Source organism: Heterodontus francisci, chromosome 14 (genome assembly GCF_036365525.1).
Source record: "Heterodontus francisci isolate sHetFra1 chromosome 14, sHetFra1.hap1, whole genome shotgun sequence".
NCBI lineage: Eukaryota > Metazoa > Chordata > Chondrichthyes > Heterodontiformes > Heterodontidae > Heterodontus > Heterodontus francisci.
In genome coordinates this window covers 53,056,660-53,080,353 of record NC_090384.1, presented here as the reverse complement: position 1 = coordinate 53,080,353, position 23,694 = coordinate 53,056,660, and the positions used below count along the sequence as shown (strand labels likewise).

General features: G+C 43.2%; 1 protein-coding gene across 2 annotated transcripts in view; it reads left to right on the top strand.

The window, feature by feature from the left end:
• LOC137377303 (uncharacterized) overlaps window positions 1-23,031 on the top strand; it is a 35,039-nt gene extending 12,008 nt beyond the window's left edge. For both annotated transcript variants that reach the window (XM_068046863.1, XM_068046864.1), the window contains exons 3-5: window positions 112-195; window positions 9,337-9,521; window positions 22,021-23,031. In XM_068046863.1, coding sequence (XP_067902964.1) covers window positions 112-195; window positions 9,337-9,521; window positions 22,021-22,863 — 1,112 coding nt within the window. In that variant the 3' untranslated portion in view covers window positions 22,864-23,031. The remainder of the gene's footprint in view (window positions 1-111; window positions 196-9,336; window positions 9,522-22,020) is intronic.
• The last annotated feature ends 663 nt before the right edge of the window (window positions 23,032-23,694 follow it).

Here is a 23,694-nt window from a genome sequence, read left to right as displayed (position 1 = left end):
CTAAAAATTTGGGTTCATTCAGTGTAAAGTGTATGTAACTGAATTTAAATCAAGAAATATGAATGATGGTCACAAGCTCCATTATTTAATTTAGTGCATCTTTCTTTTCAGGAATGATAGCTAAGCACCTCCAACAAACATTAAAGATCTACAACTGTTTGCCGTCCTCCATCACCCGCTCAAAATGTGAAACAGGTTTGTATTCCACCTCACAAAGCATTGCTTTTGCAATAGAAAGAACTCGATAGCTTTTGTTTCTGGAGGGTGACACATGCATTGATATCGCTTAATAAAACATTGGCTGACAAAATAAATATGGATGAAGAAAGCCTTTTGGCCCATTTGGAAAAAGTACACTTCTACAATCACACCATTGAATTGTCTTGTTAATGTTTCCCAAGTTTTTTTCCTCCACAAATACCCTACTTGGGCAGGAGGCGAGCTTGATGTCCAATTAGTGGCACCGAGTGTCTCCTGGAAGTGGGAGCTGCCTGCAGAGCACGAGTGGCAAAGGCAGATGGCAGCCGTAATGGGGCCTGCTGCTGCCTTGCCGAAGGGAGCAGGCAGCTCCTTAGTTGGATTACAGCGAAAAGAATAAGACGCAGTTCATCCATAATTGAGGTAATGCACATGATCTGGCGCAAGATCCCCGAGGGCATCCATAATTTTCATGCTCAAAGAAAAAAGTTTCTATTCGCCCTGCTATGAACCTAACAGCTGTGCACTAACCTGCACTAGATTGTTCAGGTTCGCTGGAATCCAAATTGAAAATGGCAGTCACAACTTCCCCGACCCCTTAACAAGCTCCTGTAGGAGCTTAGTGGGCTGTCAATTGGAGGCGAGCAGGTTCCTTACCCCCTTGCCCTCACTTTAAAAATTGTAGCCTGTCCCAGAAGCGTTGGAATCCAGAGACGCTCTCTGGGACTGCAATTTTTAAATCACGTCTGCACCCAGTCCTGCCCCCGTTGCATTTGAAAATCCAGCCTTAAGAGTGGGAAAGCAAGGAAGTTATGCTAAACCTTTATAAAAAAACGAACTGGTTAGGCCTCAACGGGACGATTTTATCCAAGTTTGGGCACCACACTTTAGAAAGGATGTCAAGACCTTGGAAAGGGTGCAGAAGAGATTCACGAGAATGGTTCCAGGGAGGAGGGACTTCTGTCAGGTGGAGAGTCTGGAGAAGCTGGGGTTGTTCTCCTTAGGGCAGAGAAGGCTAAGGGGAGATTTGCTCGAGGTATTCAAAATTGTGAAGGGTTTTGATAGAGTAAATAAGAAGAAACTGTTTGCATTGGTAGAAAAGTCAGTAACCAGAGGGCACAAATTTAAGGCAAAAGAACCAGTGGTGGCCTGAGGATATTTTTCTAATCTGGAATGTACTGCCTGAAAGGGTGGTGGAAGCAGATTCAGTAGTAACTTTCAAAAGGGATTCAGATAAATACTTGGAGGAAAAAATTGCAGGGCTTTGAGGAAAGAGCGGGGGAGTGGATTGCTGGCACAGGCACGATGGTCTGAATAGCCTCCTTCTGTGATGTATTGTTCCATGATTCTATGTACTCTGCTGATCTAGTTATAAAGCTCAGCATTCTATTTGCATAGTTAATTCCTGTTCCAGAGTAATTGCAAGTGTTTTAGAATCACCTGTAAATCACTTTGAACTTCATCCTTAGCTAGTTCAATATCATTCATAAAGTTCTTGTCACTTATTTGTTATTTCAATACCTTACACTTGCCATACTAATTTTAATTTGCCACTGTACTGCCCACTTACAGAATTTATCTAACTCATTTTTACATACTTGGCTGCCGCAGACTTGACTGTTCCCCGAGGTTAGTATTGTTTGCAAACTTTAACTGTTTCCTTTAGTTTCCGAAGTCATCAATATAAATTAAAAACAACAGGAGCCCCCGCATGTGGCAAACTACTCAGTAATTTTCCCCCACCTAACATCACTCTTGTAACTGCTTCATTTATCTTAACCAATTTCTTGGCCATTTTCAAACTTTACTTTGGATTGCTGCCATTTTAATCTTCTATAGCAGCCTTTTGTGGAGAAGTTGCCAAAGGCTTTTATGGAACTTTAAATATGCCATGATGTAATGCTTTCTGTAGTCTGCTTAGAATATCACTTCCTAAAAAAAGGTTAGCAAGATTGGTCAAGCCTGATCTTCCCCATCTGAAGCCATGTTGTTATAGAAGTATACCCAAATTTGCTCCTTTATGATTGACTGCATTATTTTACTGGAAAGTGATCAGTCTGTAATAAAAACAGAAAATGCTGGAAATACTCTGCAGGTCTGGCAGCATTTGTGAAGAGGGAAACAGAGTTAATGTTTCAGGTCTGTTAGTCTGTTTCTTGCAACAAATTTCTCAACCTTTTTTAATATGCTTGAACTTTGTTCATTTGTTTCTAGTCCAGTGGGACCGCAAAATGATGACTGTCAGCATTTATTAATCTTGCCCAATCTCTCTTAGTATATGGGATAATACCACCCTTCTCTTGAGATTTCCTTTTTACTTTAAACCTGCTTAAGACTTTCATCTGCCTATTTAGATTAATTCTGATAGCGGAAGACTTTCTGCTGCTAGTGTTTGCAGAAAAAAAAGAAAAGCAACAATTGTCCAAACTACATTTTTAAAATGGCCATTCGATTGTGTGTACCAAAGCTGGTTTCTTATTAACATCTGCCTGTTACCTTTCCCTGGCCTCTGTTCAGCTGTCCTGTGTCACTATTTTACTGGCTGACATAGTTCTTGAACATAAGTCCTGGCAAAAATTATTAAGGCATTCTCCCTGCCCTGTGCACCTCAGACCATGGTTCACCTATCCTTCAGAGGAGAAATAAAAGTAGAATTTATTATTAATTCATTTGCTCAGCCCCCTCCTTCCCCACATGTACAAGTTTGATTCCACCGTAGCAATTTTTAGTCCTGGTCCTGCAACCTTAAGGACTTCATAATTAGTTGATTATACCTTTCAGAGGATATAACATGTTTGTGTAGATATTCAAACACAATTTTTATATCTTATGCACCCCAAACTAGATTCCTTCCCTACTATGTGTTCACTTCTCTCCTGTCAATTGCTGATTACACACAGACCCCAGCACTTCTTCTCCTGGTGCTGTGTCCACATGGCTCAGATAGCCAGCCTTGTTCCCAGTGTTATTTACAGATCATTCAGATCACCCTATCAAGACCCCTCAAGATCTTATATGTTTCAATCAAGTCACCTCGTACTTTTCTAAATTCCATTGGATACAAGCCTAGCCTGTCCAGCCATTCCTCATAAGACAACCCACCCATTCCAGGTATTAGTCTAGTAAACTTCTCTAAACTGCTTCCAATGCATTTACATCCTTCCTTAAATGAGACCAAGACTGTACACAGTACTCCAGATGTGTTCTCACCAATGACCTATATAACTGAAGTATAACCTCCCTACTTTTGTATTCAATTCCCCTCACAATAAACTATTAATATTCTATTAGCTTTTCTAATTACTAACCTTTTGTGATTCATGCAGTAGGACACCCAGATGCCTCTGCATCTGAGTTCTGCAATCTCTCACCATTTAGACAATAGGCTTCTTTTTTATTCTTCCTGCCAAAATGGACAATTATGCATTTTCCCACATTATACTCCATTTGTCAGATCTTTGCCCACTCACTTAACCTTGCTATATCCCTTTGTAGCCGCCTTATGTCCGCTTCACAAATTACTTTCCTACCTATCTTTGTGTCATCAGCAAATTTAGCAACCGTACTTTTGGTCCCTTCATCTAAGTCATTTATATAAATTGTAATAGGTTGAGGCCCCAGCACTGATCCCTGTGTCACTTTTTCATCTTGCCACCCAGAAAATGACCCATTTATGCCTCCTGTCTGTTTCCTGTTAGCTAGCCAATCTTCTATCCATGCCAATATGTTACCCACTTTACCATGAGTTTTTATTTTCCGCAATAACCTTTGGTGTGGCACCTTATCAAATGCCTTCTGGAAATTTAAGAATAGTGCATCCAGCGGTTACCCTTTACCCACAGCACATATTACTTCTTCAAAGAACTCCGTGATTACATAATTTACATGATTTCCCTTTCATAAAACCATGTTGACTCTGCCTGATTACTGTGAATTTTTCTACGTGCCCTGCTATAACGTCTTTAATAATGGCTTCTAACATTTTCCCTAAGACAGATGTTAAGCTAACTGGCCTGTAGTTTCCTGATTTCTGTCTCCCTCCCTTTTTGAATGAAGGAGTTACATTTGCTATTTTCCAGTCTAATGGAACCTTTCCCGAAATAGGGAATTTCGGAGAATTAAAACTAATGCATCAACTATCTCACTAGCCACTTTTTTAACACCCTAGGATGAAGTTCATCAGGACCCAAGGACTTGTCAGCCCACAGCTCCATCAATTTGCTCAGTACCACTTCCTTGGTGCTTGTAATTTTCTTGAGTTCCTCCCTCCCTTCCATTTTCTGATTTACAGTTATTTCTGGGATGTTACTTGTATCCTCTATAGTGAAGTCTGATGCAAAATATCTGTTCAATTAATCTGCCATCTCCTTATCTTCCCTTATTAATTCCCCAGACTCACTTTCTATAGGACCAACACTCACTTTGTTAACTCTTTTCATTTTTAAATATCTATAGAAACTCTTATTATCTGTTTTTATATTTCTAGCTTGCTTTCTATCGTTTTCTAAATTTTCCCTCCTTATCAAACTTTTAGTCATTCTTTGATGTTTTTTATATTCTGTCCAATCTTCTGACCTGCCACCCTGTGCAATTATATGCTTTTGCTTTAAGTTTGATACTATCTTTAACACTTTTAGTTAACCATGGATAGTGGGTCCTCTCCTTGAAATTATTCTTTCTCGTTGGAATATTTCTGTGTATTCTGAAATATCACTTTAACTGTCTACCACTGCATCTCTATTGACCTATCTCTTAACCTAATTTGCAGTTCACTTTAGCTAACTCTGCTTTCATGCCCTCATAATTGCCCTTATTTATGTTTAAAATACCAGTCATGGACCTACCATTCTCTCCCTCAAACTGAATGTAAAATTCAATCATATTATGATCGCTGCTACCTAGGGGCGCCTTCAGTATGAGATCATCAATTAATCCTATTTCATTGCACAACACCAGGTTAGTATAGCCTGCTCTCTGGTTGGCTCCAGAACGTGCTGTTCGAAGAAACAATCCCGAAAATATTCTATGAACTCCTCATCAAGGCTACCTTTGCCCATCTGGTTTTTCCAGTTTATATGTAGATTAAAATCCCCCATGATTATCGCCGTACCTTTCTGACAAGCTGCTATTATTTCTATTTTTATACTCTGGCCTACTGTGTGGTTACTGTTGCGGGAGCAGTGTAGAGGGCCCCCTGAGTGGCTTCTTGCCTTTATCATTTCTCATTTCTACCAAAACCGCTTCGACATCCTGGTTTCCTGAACTTAGGTCATCCGTCTCCAATGTGCTTATACCATCATTAATTAACAGAGCCACCCTTGCAGATTGTAAAATGGCTGCAGAAGAGTTGAGGCCCATTTTTCATGAGCGTGCATAATAAATTTATACCTGATTGTTTCCTGAGAGGTGAACAAATGATGGAAGTGAACCTGTCTGACAGTCCTCTTATGATTATCATACTCAGTAATGTTTTTGCTATTCTGTTTAGTGTCTGAAACTCTGCTAATTTCTAGATTACTCTTTGGCCCTCTAAGCACCCTTTTAACATGTTTCTGAAGGCCTCAACATTCTGCCTAATGTTCCCTTATCGGCAGCGCTTGTCGGCTTTACAGTATTCATTTTATTTTTTCCAGCTGATCTATTTTGGGTCATGCTTGTGTAATCTCCACTTGCTAATCATGAGTATTTTTAAAATATTTATTCTTAGGAGGTGAGTGAGGTTGACAAGGTCACATTTTATTGCCCATCCCTAGTTGTTCTTAGAAGTTGGTGATGGGTCTTCAGGGAGCTGGCACAAAAAGCAAAACCACCCCCTTTCCTGTCTGTTCAATCCTTCTAAAGTATTTAATCCCCTTATGTATATAGTTCCTTTCAATCTTCCGTGGTTAGTCATATTTCTGGTATTCTTGTGGCATCACAGTTTCCTGCTGCTCTAACAGCCTTAATCTCAGGCAACTTATTACAAATGCTTTAATTCATATTTAGAAACCACAGTATTGATTTACCTCCTCTGTTTCTGCATGTTAGTGATAACAGTACCCAGGATTTTTTTTCTGAGATTCTGAAACCTTACAGAAATATTCCTCTGTTGATTAGCTCCAGTTTCTTAATAAATGCAACATTTCCATTCCTCCTAGTCTTCCTCCTTTCACCTCCTGATGCAACAACAACAACTGACTTGAAGGGAAGAAGATGGGCGCCATGATGACGCACAGTGTTAATACGCAGGCATGCTGAGCGTGGACGGACTCCACTCGGTTCCCAATTTAAGCTGCATTGTCTCTCTCCTTCCGTCTTATCTATGGTCTGGCTCTCTTGATTTCCCTTTCCCTCCTCTCTCTCTCTCATCTCCATTTTCCCTTCCATGATCTTTTCCTCCCTCATACCAACAAAATGTGCTTCTTCCTCCTTCATTTTGAACACTCTCCTCTTGTCCCCTCCCTCTTCTGCTGCTCATGTGTGCTCCCTCCCTTTCCCACTAACCTGTCTCGCTTCTTTCCTCTCCCCTTCAGTGTGCATGTCTCCTTCTCTCTTTCCCTCTTTTCCTTCTACCTTTTGCATATCTCTTTCTCTGTCTCAATTCATTGGTAACAATAACACATTTTTTATTTGCAAAAGCAAACGGAAGTTGCACGATTTATTGGATAGGTTGTGAGGTGCAGCCAATCAAGCTGCAGGCTGCAGATAGGGGCTGTTTACCTTGCTGACGGAGCCACAGCGAAGTGCTCAAAAGTAAGCAGCCACGTCTGATCCTGATCATTTTCCTGTTTTTGATCTGAGACACACAGCAGTCCTCGTGTTAATGGTTAGCCAGGAAGTTTGTTATAGTACTCAACATGTGCTGTATGGTTCTTAGGGTGAAAGGAGAGCCCCTGAAACATGGGTGCTATAGAGTTTGTTGCAGTGGGTTTGAATTGCCTGTATGGTCACTGTAAAAAGGAAGTTTCTTTTCAAAACTTTGCCTAGTTGTCACAAATTGCAAAACTGCAACAGCTGGGGCTCCAGAAAGCAGTTTATTCCTGATTATTGGTAAGTTCAAGACGTGCATTACAATATCTGTTCTTATATTGGCAGGGCTCTCCTAACACTTCTCTTCCTCATGAGTAGGATACAAAAATACATGTTGTCTGATAGCCAACCTTTCCCCCAGTTTCCAGCTTCTCTCTCACTGTCTGTCCACATCAGCCTGAGATCTTTCTCGACTTTTTCTATTGATGTTATTCTAGACATTACTACTTTGAGCTTTCTTACTTTGCTTCTCATAATGCTCCACCCCACTCGTGAACAAATACTACAGGATATTTCCCTGTTTACCAGTGTATATGAGAGTCAATGATTAAATAATGGATTAAAAATTGGTTTGTGCCTGAATTTGAGGGGCAATGGCTACTCAAATGGTATTGAAAGGGCCCCATGTTTGATCAAGATGCTACCAGCATGCAGGGCATACATAAAAGATCCCAAGTGCAGCAGATCTCTTCTGGTGTCCTGGGCAATATTTACTTCATCCTTCAATCTGGCTGCCTGCTGGTTGGGAAATGGCATTAAGAAATTCTAAGGAGATATTGCCATTAAATTTGACAGGACCTCTGCCTTCCTGTTCCTTCTGGGGAGGAGTGTGGCCATGGAGGGATTTGAAAACAAGGTGAAAATTTTAAAATCAAGGAGCCAATGTAGGTCAGTGAGCACAGCAGTGATAGGGGAACGGGACTTGGTGTGAGTTAAGACACGCGTAGCAGAGTTTTGGATGACCTCAAGTTTGCGGAGAGTCGAATGTGGGAGACCAGCCAGGTGTGCTTTGAAATAAGCAAGTCTGGAGGTGACGAAGGTATGAATGAGGGTTTCAGCAACAGATGAGCTGAGACAGGGGCTAAATTGGGCCATGTTATAGAGGTGGAAATAGGCGGTCTTAGTGATGGCACTAATATGAAGTTGGAAGCTAATCTCAGTGTCAGAAAGGACACTAAGGTTGCGAATAGACAGGCTTAATCTCAGACTGTTGCCAGGGAGAGGGAGAGAGTCAGTAGCTGGGGAACAGAATTTGGAGCAGCGAACGAAAACAATGGTTTCAGTCTTGCTAATATTTAATTGGAGGAAATTTCTGCTCATCCAGTACTGGATGTTGGATGAGTAGTCTGATAATTTAGCAACAGTGGAGGAGTAGAGAGAGGTGGTGATGAAGTAGAGCTGAGTGTTGTCAGTATGCATGTGAAAACTAACACTGTATTTTCGGATGATGTCACCAAGTGACAGCATGTAGATAAGAAATAGGAGGGGCCAATGATAGATCCTTGGGGATCAGTACGGTAACAGTACGGGAGCAGGCAGAGAAGCCTCTGGCTATGATTAGATAGATAAGCATGGGACCAGGTGAGAGCAGTCCCATCCAGCTAGAGGACAGTGGAGAGGCATTGGAGGAAGATGGTGTGGTCAACCATGTCTAAGCTGCAGACTGGTCACAAGGACGAGGAGGGCATGTTTACCTTTGTCACAGTCACATAGGATGTCATTTGTGACTTTGATAAGAGCTGTTTCGGTACTGTGGCGGGGCATAAATCTGATTGGAAGGATTCAAACATGGAGTCCCAGGAAATATGGGAATGGATTTGGAAGGCGACAACAAGTTCAAGGACTTTGGAGAGGAAAGGGTGTTTGGAAATGGAACAGTATTTTGCAAGGGTGGTGGGGGGGTGGGGTGGTTAGGGATTGTTTTTTTTTGAGGAGAGGGTTGATGACGGCAGATTGAAAGGAGAGAGGGACAACACCTGAAGAGAAAGAACCGTTTACAATATCAAGGCCAGGAAGGGAAGTTCGGTGATCAGCAGTTCAGTGGGAATAGGATCAAGGGACACATGAAGAATAATATATACTTTGTGAGAGAGAAGTTGCAATGAATATGAATCCATTTGACAATGGGTGGAAAATTTGTTCACAAAATTTCTTCTTGCTTGATTTCATTGAAGAAAGTCACACGAATTATGCAGGTAGCGGTCCGCAGCATTGCCTGTCCCGGGAAATCGACATAGTCTGAATAGCGCCCCTTAAAGTGGCGCTAGTCAAACAAACTTTTCCCCCTAGATTTCTTATCAAGAATACTTTCCTTGAATGTAAACTTTCATTTTCTCTTCTATTCCACAGGCTCGTGCCCAAACTTGGTTATGAGTAGAAACGATCGACCGGACCACAAGCACATCACCATGACATCGACCCCGAAGCTTCCTGTCCGATCGCACAGGCCACTCTGTTTGTCTGTCTCGTCCGATGGCAATGGGCGATATGCAGCTTTGGAATCCCAGGATTTTAAAAGCAGCCTGAAATCCCAGGTATATGTAGTAATATAATCCACAAATAGTATTTTTCACTTTTGGTGAGGGTGGCCGTTATTGAAAAGGAACATCAGGTGCAGCGTATAACGGAGTGCAGGCTCGTGAGAAGATTGGGCACTTTGATGAGGTAGTGGGTGGGGTGAAGGGGTCGAGATAGCAAAATCTTTGGAATTGCACCTCAGCAGAAATCAATGCCACTGAGGGGAGGAACAGTAAAGGTAAAGAAATTGAGGAGTAAGCACTGTAATATCTTTTATTTTATCTTCTATATTTGCTCCTGTTTTGACAAAATGCTGTTGAAATTAATTGGATGAAATGGAACAAAATCAAAATACTGTGGATGCTGGAAATCTGAAACAAAAACAGAAAATGCTAGAAACACTCAGCAAGTCAGGCAGCATCTGTAGAGAGAAAAACAGAGTTAACATTTTCAGGTCTGTGTCACATAGATCTGAAAGGTTAACTCTGTTTTTCTCTCCACAGATGATGCCTGACCTGCTGAGTGGATGAAATGGAGATGTTCCTAAGCTTAACAGCAAGAGAGGACTCCATGAACAATCGACTATTGTGCACTTCACTGATCCTGTCATTTGAACTAATGCATTAATTCACCTCCCTCACATTGTCAAATCAATTTGCCTGACAGTCATCAGCACTATTGATTTAAGCAATTGAGGTTCAAAGAATATGTGAACTAATCTGCTCTTTTTAATTTCTTCACTAGATTATAATTGTTTTCAGCCCCTCCTTTTCTGAGCGCTGTTACTTATACAGGAATCCAGTCCCACAGTCTCCAGCAGCCCTAGGCACCTCACCCGAATAACAATTTTTCAAATGTATGTTGGGACCCTGAAAGTCAAGGGAGGATGTGTGGTGTCACAGCTCCAATCCTGTCCTGACCTCACATCCTGTAATTTGCAGTGAGCCATAGGTTACCAGATTAGGAGTTAGAACGCTGACAGTTTATTGTGGTGCCCTGTCTGCTGCCAAATCATTTTTAAATGTAGTACTTTGGCAAAGTCACCATTTTGTGTTGCCTGGTTATTACTTTAGAAAGGGTCATATAAACTAGCTGTGGTTTCAAGGGGTTTTGCCTTTGTAAAAACATGTTTGGTCGTCCATTTCCTCTTTCTTTGTAAAGCCATTGCAGAGTGAAACATGTGTGGTATCACTAAAAGATGTCCCAAACAAAAAATAAATTTGGTAAACATTTGTAAAGACAGCTTTAAAAAGAGAAAAGCTGTAGAAAATATTGAGTGCATCCAGCAGAATTTGAAAAGAAAAAGAGACAGGAAAATACTGTCAATAGAGACCCTTTGTCAAATTGTTCAAAATAAATGGTGAAAAGAATAAAACTGGACGGACCACCCGTCGACGACCTAAGGATCAGAAATGACATTTGGCCAGAATTTTACCCTTCGGCTGGGCGGTGGGGGGCTGGGTGGCATAAGAGCGAGTGGGAGGTTGTGGTGTGGGGGAGGGGGGGGTGGGTGCTGTTCCAGTCCTCTACCTGCTCCCCTGCGATTTTACCAGCGGTGAGGGTGAAAAATGGCCTACCCGTCACAGGCCAATTGAGGCCCTTAAGTGGTGTATTACCAGCAGCAGACGGGCACTTTGGCACCAGAGGGGACCGCCCAGTGATATCTGACGGCCTCCTTGCAAGCTGAGGGGGGGTGGGGGGTGGTGGGGGGTGGTGGGGGCCCTCCTGATCAGACATCCTGTGTCCCACAGAAGGCCTCCCCACAGCAGCATGGGCTGCTCTGCTGAAAACTACCTCCTCCCCGCCCTACATTCCTACCCCCACCCCACTCGCCGGGGCCCAGCCGATTGTCCCTGATGAGGCCCAACCCCCACTCACCTGTTTTAGGCTGGCATCTGTATCGGCTCCTCTCGCTGGGTGCAGTCCTAGCAGTGGCCACCACTCCCAGTGGTGCTGCTTGGACTGAGGAGCTGCCGGCCCTCTGATTGGCCAGGAGCTCTTGGAGGCAGACTTCCTGCCCCAGAGGGGTGGAAGTCCCAACCGAAGCCAATTAAGGGCCTGGGCCACATAAAACTACAGCATGGCTTTGGATGGGGTTCATCCTGACTTTTTTGCTGATGGGTGGGGCCACCACCACAAGGTAAAATTCTGGCCGACCCTGCAAAGTCCTCCTTGCCAACATCTGGAAACTTGTGCCAAAATTTGGAGAGCTGTCTCACACACTAGTCAAGCAACAGCTTGACATAGTTATACTCATTATACCGGCAATGTCCAAGACTCCTCCATCACCATCGCTGGGTATGTCTTGTCCCATCGACAGCAAGTCCCACCGGAGGTGGCAGCACGGTGCTATACAGTCGGGAGGGCGTGGCCATGGGAGTCCTCAACATTGACTCCAGACCCCATGAATTCTCATGGATAAGGGAACATCCTGCTGATCACCAACTACTGCCCTCCCTCAGCTAATGAACCAGTACTCCTCCATGTTGAACACCAAATGGAAGAAGCACTGAGGGTAGCAAGGGCACAGAATGTACTCTTGGTGGGGTACTTCATTGTCCATCACCAAGAGTGGCTAAGTAGCACCACAATGACTGAGTGACTGAATCCTGAAGGACATGTCTGCTAGACTGGGCCTGCAGCACTTGGTGGGAGAACCAACAAGAGGGAAAAACTTACTTGACCTCGTCCTCACCAATCTACCTGTCACAGATGCATCTGTCCATGGTATACCCACAGCCCTCGTGGAGGGGAAATCCAGTCTTCGCACTGAGGACACCCACTATTGTGTTACGTGGAATTACCACTGTGCTAAATAGGATAGATTCAGAACAGATCTAGCAGCTCAAAACTGGGCATCCATGAAGTGCTGTGGAACATCAGCAGCTGCAGAATTGTATTCAAACACAATCTGTAATCTCATGGCCTGGCATATCCCTCACTGTACCTTGATCATGAAGCCAGGGGATCTACCCTGGTTCAATGAGGAGTGCAGGAAGGCATGCCAGGAGCAGCACCAAGCAAACCTAAAAATGACATGCCATCCTGGTGAACGTACAACACAGGACTACATTCATTCTAAACAGCGGAAGCAACATGCAAGAGACAGAGTTAAGCGATCCCACAACCAATGAATCAGATCAAAGCTCTGCAATCCTGTCATATCCAGTCGTGAATGGTGGTGAACAATTAAACAACTAATAAGAGGAGGAGGCTTAAAAAAAAATCCCCATCTTCAATGATGGGGGAGCCCAGCACTTCAGTGCAAAAGACAAGGCTGAAGCATTTGCTGAAATCTTCAGCCAGAAGTGCCAAGTGCATGAACCATCTCGGCCACCTCCTGAGATCCTCACCATCAGACTTCAGCTAGTTCGATTCACTCCATATGAGATCATAAATGGCTGAAGGCAATGGATACAGCAAAGGCTTTGGACAACATTCCGGCAATAGTGCTGAAGACTTGTGCTCCAGAACTAGCTGTGCTGCTAGCCACGCTGTTCCAGTACAGTTACAACACTGGAATCTGCCTGACGGGGGCGGCACAGTGGCGCAGTGGTTAGCACCGCAGCCTCACAGCTCCAGCAACCCAGGTTCAATTCTGGGTACTGCCTGTGTGGAGTTTGCAAGTTCTCCCTGTGTCTGCGTGGGTTTCCTCCGGGAGTTCCGGTTTCCTCCCACATGCCAAAAGACTTGCAGGTTGATAGGTTAATTGGCCATTATAAATTGCCCCTAGTATAGGTAGGTGACAGGGAAATATAGGGACAGGTGGGGATGTGGTAGGAATATGGGATTAGTGTAGGATTAGTATAAATGGGTGGTTGATGGTCGGCACAGACTCGGTGGGCCAAAGGGCCTGTTTCAGTGCTGTATCTCTAAAAAAAAATGTGGAAAATTGCCCAGGTAAGCCTTGTCCACAAAAAGTAGGACAAATCCAATCTGGCCAATTACTGCCCCATCAGTCTACTCTCAATCATCAGCGAAGTGATGCAAGATGTCGTTGACAGTGCTATCAAGCGGCACTCACTGACCAATAACCTGCTCACCAGTTCTGTGTTTGGGTCCGCCAAACTCCAGACCTCATTACAGCCTCGGTCCAAACATGGATAAAAGAGCTGAATTCCAGAGGTGAGGTGAGAATGACTGCACATGACACCAAGGCAGCATTTGACCGGGTATAACATCAAGGAACCCAAGGAAAATTAAAGTCGATGGGATTCAGGGTGGAAACCTTCTACTGGTTGGAGTCATACCTAGCACAAAGGAATATAGTTGTGGTTGTTAATCATCTCAGCCTCAGGACATCACTGCAGGAGTTCCTCAGGGTAGTGTCCTAGGCCCATCCATCTTCAGCTGCTTCACCAATGACCTTCCCTCCATCATAAGTTCAGAAGTGGGGATGTTTGCTCATGATTCCACAATGTTCAGCACCATTTGTGACTTGTCAGATATGGCAGCAATCCATGCCCGCTTGCAGCAATACCTGGACAATATTCAGGCTTGGGCTGATAAGTGGCAAGTAACATTCGCACCACATAAGTACCAGACAATGACCATCTCCAACAGGAGAGAATCTAACCGTGTCCCCTTGATGCTCAACCGCATTACCATCACTGAGTTCTCCACCATCAATACCCTGGAGATTACCATTGACCAGAAACTGAATTGGACCAGCCATATAAATACTGCGGCTACAAGAGCAGGTCAGAGGCTGGGATTCCAGTGGTAATTAATTCCCCTCTTGACTCCCCAAAGCCTTTCCACCATCTACAAGGCACAAGTCAGGAGTGCGATAGAATACTCTCCACTTTCCTGGACGAGTACAACTCCAGCAATACTCAAGAGGCTCGACACTATCCAGGACAAAGCCGCCTGCTTGATCGGCACTCCATTTACCACCTTAAACATTCACTCCCTCTACCACTGGCACACAGTGTGTACCATCTACAAGATGCACTGCAGCACCTTCCAAACCTCTACCACCTAGAAGGACAAGGGCAGCAGATGCATGGGGACACCACCACTTGCAGGTTCCCCTCCAAGCCACACACTATCCTGACTTGGAACTATATCACCGTTCCTTCACTATTGCTGAATTAAAATCCTGGAACTCCCTTCCTAACAGCATTGTGGGTGTACCTATACCACATGGACAGCAACGATTCAAGAAGGCAGCTCAGCACCACTTTCTCAAGGGCAATTAGGGATGGACAACAAATGCTGCCCTTGCCAGTGACTCTCCCATCCCACGAACAATTAAAAAGGACATGTAAATGAAATTTTTTTTTTTTTGGATGCTGATTGACTTGCTGTCAGTAATTTTGGCCCATCATATATCTCTCATGGTTTTTATTTCCATTGAAGTCAAAATTACCCCTGCTGTGCATCTCCAGCACAGACTGTGATTTTCTTATCTCTGCTAATAAAGACAGTGCCCCTTTAAACGCTATTGCAATTTTGCACACTTACTTCAATATTACATATGATAATGCGTCTCAGTCTAGGGAAAGTAAATTTTGTTTTAAGGGAGCACATTTTGTTCAAAGTACACCCAATTTTATGGTGAAAAATACTCTACATTCTCAATTAATCATGTGTTTTTTGGGGGTTTATGGCTTTGTATGTTTTACACTATTAAGTGAATACTTTGAACTACATTCCCAGTAGACTGTGCTTCCTCTTCAAATCTGTTGCATTAATAGCAGAGAGTGCATACAGTGATGCTGAAACTCCATCAAACAAACAATTCTGTGATGTGTATATCCGATTCAGCACTAATTGTCCTGTGACATGAGAACCAAATGAGGAGAATTGGTCCCAGATCAAGAGCATGGCTTACATTAATCGAAACATGAATTGAGAGGGACTCTGAGTCACTCTAGTTCTTTTAGCTAAGGTGTTTCTGTTATAGTGTACAAATTGTTTAGAGGACATTTAATTTATGTGAACACTTTGAAGCTGGCCTGCTGCAAGTGAATTGCTAATTAACGCACAAGTGCTTTGCTACAGATATTTATCTTAAGAGACAAATAGCAAAGCCACTTGGTTTTATCACCCTTATGGATGTTGTTTGCTAGCTTTTGTTGCACCATATACAACACACCCTTCAGAGAGCTTCAGTCCCATGTTTCTAGTAGACAGAGGGAGTGAAATTGTAACAAGCTGCTAATGAAATCACATTGCCACAAAGAGGTCACTAATGAAGAAGAAAGATGGAAAGTCTCATGTTTCTTATTAAAATAGGAGTTTTGGGTATAACTTGTACTGTATTGGTGCCACGTTTATGTTTCTATTAAAAATTGATGATTTTTTGATGAGTCATTTAAAGTCATTTTATATGTGGCATAGAAGGAGGCCATTCGGCCCATCGATCTCTCACATTATTGATCCACTTTCCACATTTCAGTATGATGTAGGTAGCTTCTATGCCTGGCTGTTTTACAACAGAATATCACATCTTTCTGTGGGATAGTGGTTATGAAGAGATGAGTTCCCTTGTAAATTGAGTGAATAGATGTCAGTCTGGGAAAGTTGCTGCTATTGATGGGTGCAATGCCAGCATGATAAGTGACAGTGAACTAATATAATGGATATAGTTCCTCATTCTTTCTTCCCAAATGTGACTGCTGCCCCCAATACCACCCTTCCTACTCTGAAGATGCTGTTGATTAGTGTTTAGGTATGGGTTCTTGAACACTGACAATATTGCTTTGCCCATTCGTTATGTATGAACCTAGATGTTGAAGAGTAACCTAGATAGCAGGTTACCCCACCTTTGAGCACATCACAGCCCAGATTGATCTTGCTCTTAGCAGACACTCACATACATGCAGCTTTCAGCACAAATCACTGATAGCTGAGACCAGTTTTAGTGCCCCCACTGCTCCCTTAGTTAAGGCCATTTAACTCAGCATAGATCAGGAATCAAACCTGAAACATTACTGTCTTCTGTAGCTTATCACCACTTTTACTAGGCAGTGTATTCAATAAACCATGGAGCAGGCCTGTCACTTTTTATTTCATTCCAATTCAAAAAATGTGGATATTTAACGAAATCTAACACCTACCTTCTATCCAGATGCTGATGGGCCAAGTCAAGTGTTTGGAATGGTTTTGATTGATATTAGATAGAATGCTGGCCTGTGGTGGGATGTTCTATGTTCTGTAGCATTGTGGCAGCGAAGGGAATGGAATTTCACCCACCTGATAAACACACCATCTTGTAACTAATCATATTGTAGTAATGACAGGATATTCTGTGACCCACATTGTCCCAGCAGTTTGTTTCTGCTGCATCGTGGCTTGGGAATATGGGCAGGCCTTCAAAGAAATCATATATTAGGGTTGAAATTTTAGGGTACAGTAACTTAGGATAGTACTGGACTAGAACCCAGATGTTGTGAGTCTAGATCCGGATGTTATGAGTTTAGATCCAGATGTTGTGAGTCTAGATCCCTGATGAAAGTTGGGAAATTGAATTGCATGAGAAAATGACCTTGAAAGCTACTGGATTGATGTAATAATCCAATAGCTTCACTAAGGCCTTCAAGGAAAGGAATCTGCTAATTCATCTTGGTCTGGCCTACATGTGACTCCAGTTTCACACTATGTGGTTGACTCTTCATGGCCTCAGGTTACTTAGGGATGGGTTTCAGTCTTGCTAGTGTCACCCACGTCCCAATAACAAATACTTTAAAAATTCTACAGAATTAATGCATTGAGTTAAAAACACTTTGTTATGACCGAGGCGGGAGGAGTGCACTGTTAGTTCTAGTTCCACTTCTCCACAGGTCGCAACATATATTTAAATGTTTTCCCATTTACTAATACGGTCAATCATAGACTCTATTTTTTCCCAGAATAAAACACACCAACCAGGTTTCTTTAATAAACAACAAAATTATCAGTTTATTATATAACAAGTCTTACCCAGTAATGTAGCAAAGCATAAACACACAGATTGAAATATTAAAGTTCCCTTTTTACCTTAGCCCCTCACACTCATTCTCACACACATAGACCACTTAACTGGAAAAATAAAGGGATTTGCGATTTAGAGCTCTAATACAAAGAAAAACAGACAAAAAACACAGCTTAAATACTTGCTAATTCTTGAAGAAAAAAGAGAAGATATGGAAAGATGTCCTTTGTTTTGGTTTGGTGTTCCAATTACACATAGATGGCTGTCACTGGAATCTTCCTAGAACAGGTCTTTCCAGACGATGTTGAAGATCAGTTTGGGTAGACTTTCCAAGAAATGCAGCAACAGAGGCTTCAGACAGGCTTTACAGAAGAAATGCTGAAACAGGGGTTTCAGTTACCACACATTCGATATGCAGGGTTTCTTCATATACAGGAGGAAAAAGGAGACTGTCATACTGGACACACGGGTTTCTTTTAAAGGGAGAGAAAGCGATGAGCTAGGTTTCCTCTGCAGGCAAAAAAACAACTGTCTTCTAAGCAGTTTACACTCCAACTCACTGTCCAAAGCAAAACCAAAACAATGTCACAAAAATCAAGCCTCCTGACTGCTGTAAATCTTGACCTGTCACTTCTGCATAAACATTTCCTCCCAAGTCAAAACAATAAGCTCCCTGCTGGTATTTTATCTGAAAACAGGTGCCTTCCAGTAAGAACTTATTTACATACCAAGTTCAGGAAGCCTTCTGGTGACCTCTTTAAAAAAAATACAAAAGTCAGCATCTCTTCAAGTTGCTAGATGAATCAATGTCCATAATTCAACTGTAAGTCCTTAAAAACATGTTTTACAAAAATAGAAGCTCGCTCATAAAAGCTTATTGATATGGATGCAATGCAGGGCTTTTGGGGATCTAACTGCTGGCCTTGGCCACATATTTTAAATCTGATTACTGAACCCATACATACGAACATACGAGTTAGGAGCAGGAGTAGGCCACTTGGTCCCTCGAGCCTGCTCTGCCATTCAATAAGATCATGGCTGATCTGATTGTAACCTCAACTCCACACTCCTGCCTACCTCCAATAACCTTTCACCCCCTTGATTATCAAGAATCTATCTACCTCTGCCTTAAAAATATTCCAAGACTCTGCTTCCACTGCCTTTTGAGGACAAGAGTTCCAAAGACTCACAAGCCTCTGAGAGCTAAATTTTCTCCTCATCTCTGTCTTAAATGGGCAACCCTTTATTTTTAAACAAAGACGCTTAGTTCTAGATCCTCCAACAAGAGGAAACATCCTTTCCACATCCACCCTGTCAAGACCCCTCAGGATCTTATATGTTTCAGTCGAGTATCCTCTTAGTCTTCTAAACTCCAGCGGATACAAGCCTAGCCTGTCCAGCCTTTCCTCATAAGACAACCCACCCATTCCAGATATTAGTCGAGTAAACCTTCTCTGAACTGCTTCCAATGCATTTACACCCATCCTTAAAGAAGGAGACCAGTAGTGTACACAGTACTCCAGATGTGGTCTCACTAATGCTCTGTATAACTGAAGCATAACCTCCCTACTTTTGTATTCAATTCCCCTCACAATAAATGAAAACATTCTATTAGCTTTCCCAATTACTTGCAGTACCTGCATACTAACCTTTTACAATTCATTCATGAGGACACCCAGATCCCTCTGCATCTCAGACCTCTGCAATCTCTCGCCATTTGGATAATATACTTTTTTTAATTCTTCCTGCCAAAATGGACAATTTCACATTTTCCCACATTATACTCCATTTTCAAGGTCTTTGTCCACTCACTTAACTTATCCACATCCCTTTGTAGCCTCCTTACCTCCTTATGTCCTCTTCAGAACTTACTTTCCTACCTATCTCTGTGTCATCAGTAAATTTAGCAATCATACCTTTGGTCCCTTTATCCAAGTCATTTATATAAATTGTGAAAAGTTGACGCCCCAGCACTGATCCCTGTGGCACACCACTTGTTTCATCTTGCCAACCAGAAAATGACCCATTTACACCAACTCTCTGTCTCCTGTTGGCTAGCCAGTCTTCTATCCATGCCAATATGTTATTCCCTACACCATGAGCTTTCATTTTCTGCAATAACCTTTGATGTGGCACCTTATTAAATGCCTTCTGGAAATCACAAGTAAAGTATATCCACCAGTTTCCCTTAATCTACAGCACATGTTACTTCTTCAAAGAACTCCAATAAATTGATTAGACATGAATACCTTTTCACAAAACCATGTTGACTCTGCCTGATTACCTTGAATTTTTCTAAATGCCCTGCTATAGCATCTTTAATAATAGCATCTAACATTTTCCCTATGTCAGATGTTAAGCTAACTGGCATGCAGTTTCTTGTTTTCCATCTCCTTCCCTTTTTGAATAAACGAGTTATATTCGATATTTTCCAGTCTGATGCAATCTTCCCCAAATCTACGGAATTTTGGGGAATTAAAACCAATGCATCAACGATCTCACTAGCCACTTCTTTGAGGACCCTTTTTTAAAATTCATTCATGGAATGTGGGCGACGCTGGCCAGGCCAGCATTTATTGCTCATCCCTAATTGCCCTTGAGAAGGTGGTGGTGTGCTGCCTTCTTGAACCGCTGCAGTCCATGTGGGGTAGGTACACCCACAGTGCTTTTAGCAAAGGAGTTCCAGGAATTTGACCCAGCGACAGTGAAGGAACGGCGATATAGTTCCAAGTCAGGATGGTGTGTGACTTGGAGGGGAACTTGCAGGTGGTAGTGTTCCCATGTATTTGCTGCCCTTGTCCTTCTAGTAGCTACAGGTTGCGGGTTTCGAAGCTGCTGTCTGAGGAGCCTTGGTGCATTGCTGCAGTGCATCGTGTAGCTGGTACACACTGCTGCCACTGTGCGTCGGTGGTGGAGGGAATGAATGTTTGTAGATGGGGTGCCAATCAAGTGGGCTGCTTTGTCCTGGATGGTGTCGAGCTTCTTGAGTGTTGTTGGAGCTGCATCCATTCAGGCAAGGGGAGAGTATTCCATCACATTCCTGACTTGTGCCTTGTAGATGGTGGACAGGCTTTGGGGAGTCAGGAGGTGAGTTACTCGCCTCAAGATTCTTAGCCTCTGACCTGTTCTTGTAGCCACGGTATTTATATGGCTACTCCAGTTCAGTTTCTGGTCAATGGTAGCCCCTAGGATGTTGATAGTGGGGGATTCAGCAATCGTAATGCCGTTGAATGTAAAGGGGAGATGGTTAGGTTCTCTCTTGTTGGAGATGGTCATTGCCTGGCACTTGTGTGGCGCGAATGTTACTTGCCACTTGTCAGCCCAAGCCTAGATATTGTCCAGGTCCTGCTGCATTTCTACACGGACTGCTTCAGTATCTGAGGAGTTGCAAATGGTGCTGAACATTGTGCAATCATCAGCGAACATCCGCACTTCTGACCTTATGATTGAAGGAAGGTCATTGATGAAGCAGCTGAAGATGGTTGGGCCTAGGACACTACCCTGAGGTACTCCTGCAGTGATATCCTGGAGGTCAGATGATTGACCTCCAACAACCACAACCATCTTCCTTTGCGCTAGGTATGACTCCAGCCAGCGGAGGGTTTTCCCCGATTCCCATTGACCTCAGTTTTGCTAGGGCTCCTTGATGCCATACTCGGTCAAATGCTGCCTTGATGTCAAGGGCAGTCACTCTCACCTCACCTCTTTTGTCCATGTTTGAACCAAGGCTGTAATGAGGTCAGGAGCTGAGTGGCCCTGGCAGAACCCAAATTGAGCATCACTGAGCAGGTTGCCGTTGTCGTTTCCGGTGCCTAGGTCGATGCCGGGTGGTCAGTCCGGTTTCATTCCTTTTTATTGACTTCGTAGCGGTTCGGTACAATTGAGTGGCTTGCTAGGCCATTTCAGAGGACATGTCAGAGTTGACCGCATTGCTGTGGGTCTGGAGTCACATGTTGGGCAGACCAGGTAATGACAGCAGATTTCCTTCCCTAAAGGACATTGGTAAACCAGATGGGTTTTTACAACAGTCGACAATAGTTTCATGGCCATCATTAGACTAGCTTTTAATTCCAGATTTATTAATTAAATTCAAATTCCACCTTCTGCTGTGGTGGGATTCGAACCCATGTCCCCAGCGAAATACCTTGGGTCTCTGGGTTACTCGTCCAGTGATAATACCACTACGCCACCGCCTCCCCTATGATGAAGTCCATCGGGACCTGGGACTTGTCAGCCCACAGCTCCAACAATTCGCTCAGTACCACTTCCCTGGTAGTTGTAATTTTCGTGAGTTCCACTCTTCCTTCCATTTCCTGATTTACAGCTATTTCTGTAAAGTGGTATCAACATGTTTGGAATTCCAATAATCATGGTTTTAGGTCTATTGGCCAGCTTGTAAAAATTATATATTTAGTGAATTAATGATGCATAGAAACGCATTAATGATCATAACTCAGAATGAAAATTGAAGTCATATCACTAAGGAGTAAATCGATGTCAAACAAAATGCAAATTCTTCCGATGCACCATTTTAAAACAATTTTGAGATTTCTTTAAACTTCAAAAATTCTTTCTTATGTTGATCTTTTCCCTTTCAGATGGACAAGGCCGACACCACCAGAGCTTCTAGCAGCACTGGTTCCCTGGAGAGAGCCTCCCTCTTCTGTGCTTCTGGGTCAAACACGTCAAATTTGTCAGGTTCCAATGAAACACTGGCTAAAACTAAGTCCTCCAGCAGGTTCTCCTTATTTTCACCCCCTTGGAACAGCAGCTCAGAATCTGATTCCAACCCGCCTTCAAGGTCTGGGTCCAAAAAGCTCAAGAACCACAGCCGCAAGTCCTTAAGCAAAACAGATAGTCCAAAGGACTGCAAGCGGAGCATCCCTGAGCAACTGCAGTACTCTGAACCGGTCATCGCCAAAGTGACCGATTACATTTATGTAGGGAATCTCAATGCTGCCTACAGTGGACGTATCCTGTGCAAGAACAACATAGACAGCATTATCGATATGAGCAACCTCCCCGGAGAGTTGAACATCTGTCTAATCCCATGTACCTGCTCCAGGAACGTAAAGCACAGCTGGTCCCGTCTCAAGGTTGACATCAATGACTTTTCAAATGACGATGTTTTCCCTTTGAAACAACGATGCTTTGAAGACATTAATGAATGCATCAACGTATCAACTGAGAAACAGAAACGTGTCCTGATTCATTGTCGGGATGGGTATTCCCTGGCACCAACCTGTATCATACAGTACCTCATGCAGAAGCAGAACATGCAGCTCATGACTGCATATGAATTTGTGAAAGCCAAGTACCCACTCAATATCAAGGAATGCCACCAGAATCTCTTAGTAACACTTGAGAAGTCATTAAGGCCTGGAAATACGGCCCCCGAGTGTTTTAAACAAGCACTTTCCCGAAAGATGGCGTGGACTTAATCTCAAGCTTTCACAACCTATCCAAATAAATGCCTTAACATTTCCCTCAAAATATTCAATAGGTATACATTAGAAACTAGCCTGAAAGTTTGCTCGGCTTGAATATCTTGTTTGAGATACAAAACCAAGACAAACCATTTCCTTCTCGAACTATTTATGTACATTTTTATAACCCTTCAAAAAAGTCTATCATTTTGCTTTCTGTATTAAATTCCTTTATTAATGTTTTGCTTGGTTTTCTAAATGGAAAACTATATAAATAAGAGGTTTCTTTGCATTAAATACAAGGCAACATTAAAGCTTGAGATAAAATGAGGAAGCTGCAGCATTGAAATAAATTATATAAGATAACTGGTTTTATAACTAGTTCCCTTTACCATTCCTGGGCCGGAATCTTTCATTGGGCGGGAGGCCCCAGGCCCTTAATTGGTCTTGGAGGGAACCTCCACCTCCTTGAGGCAGGAAGTCCCACCTAATGGTGCTGCCGGCCAATCAGTGGGCCGGCAGCTCTTAGTCCCCACATGCCACCGGGTGCGATGGCCACTGCTGGGACTACACCCAGCCATCGCAAGCAAGGTGAAGGACGGCCCTGGAAGGCAAGTAAGTTTTTAGGACCTCGCTGGGGACAATTGGCCGGGCTCCAATGAGGCAAGGTGGGAGGTCGGTTAGGGGGGGCGGGGGGAGTGTTGTGCATTGGGGGCAGTTGGGGCTTCGGGGACAGCCCTCTGTGGGGCACAGGATGCCCAATCAGGAGGGCACCCCCCCCACCCCCCCCCCCAGCCCGCAAGAAGGTCACCTGGTTTCACCAAGCGGGGTTCTTGAGGGTTTTGC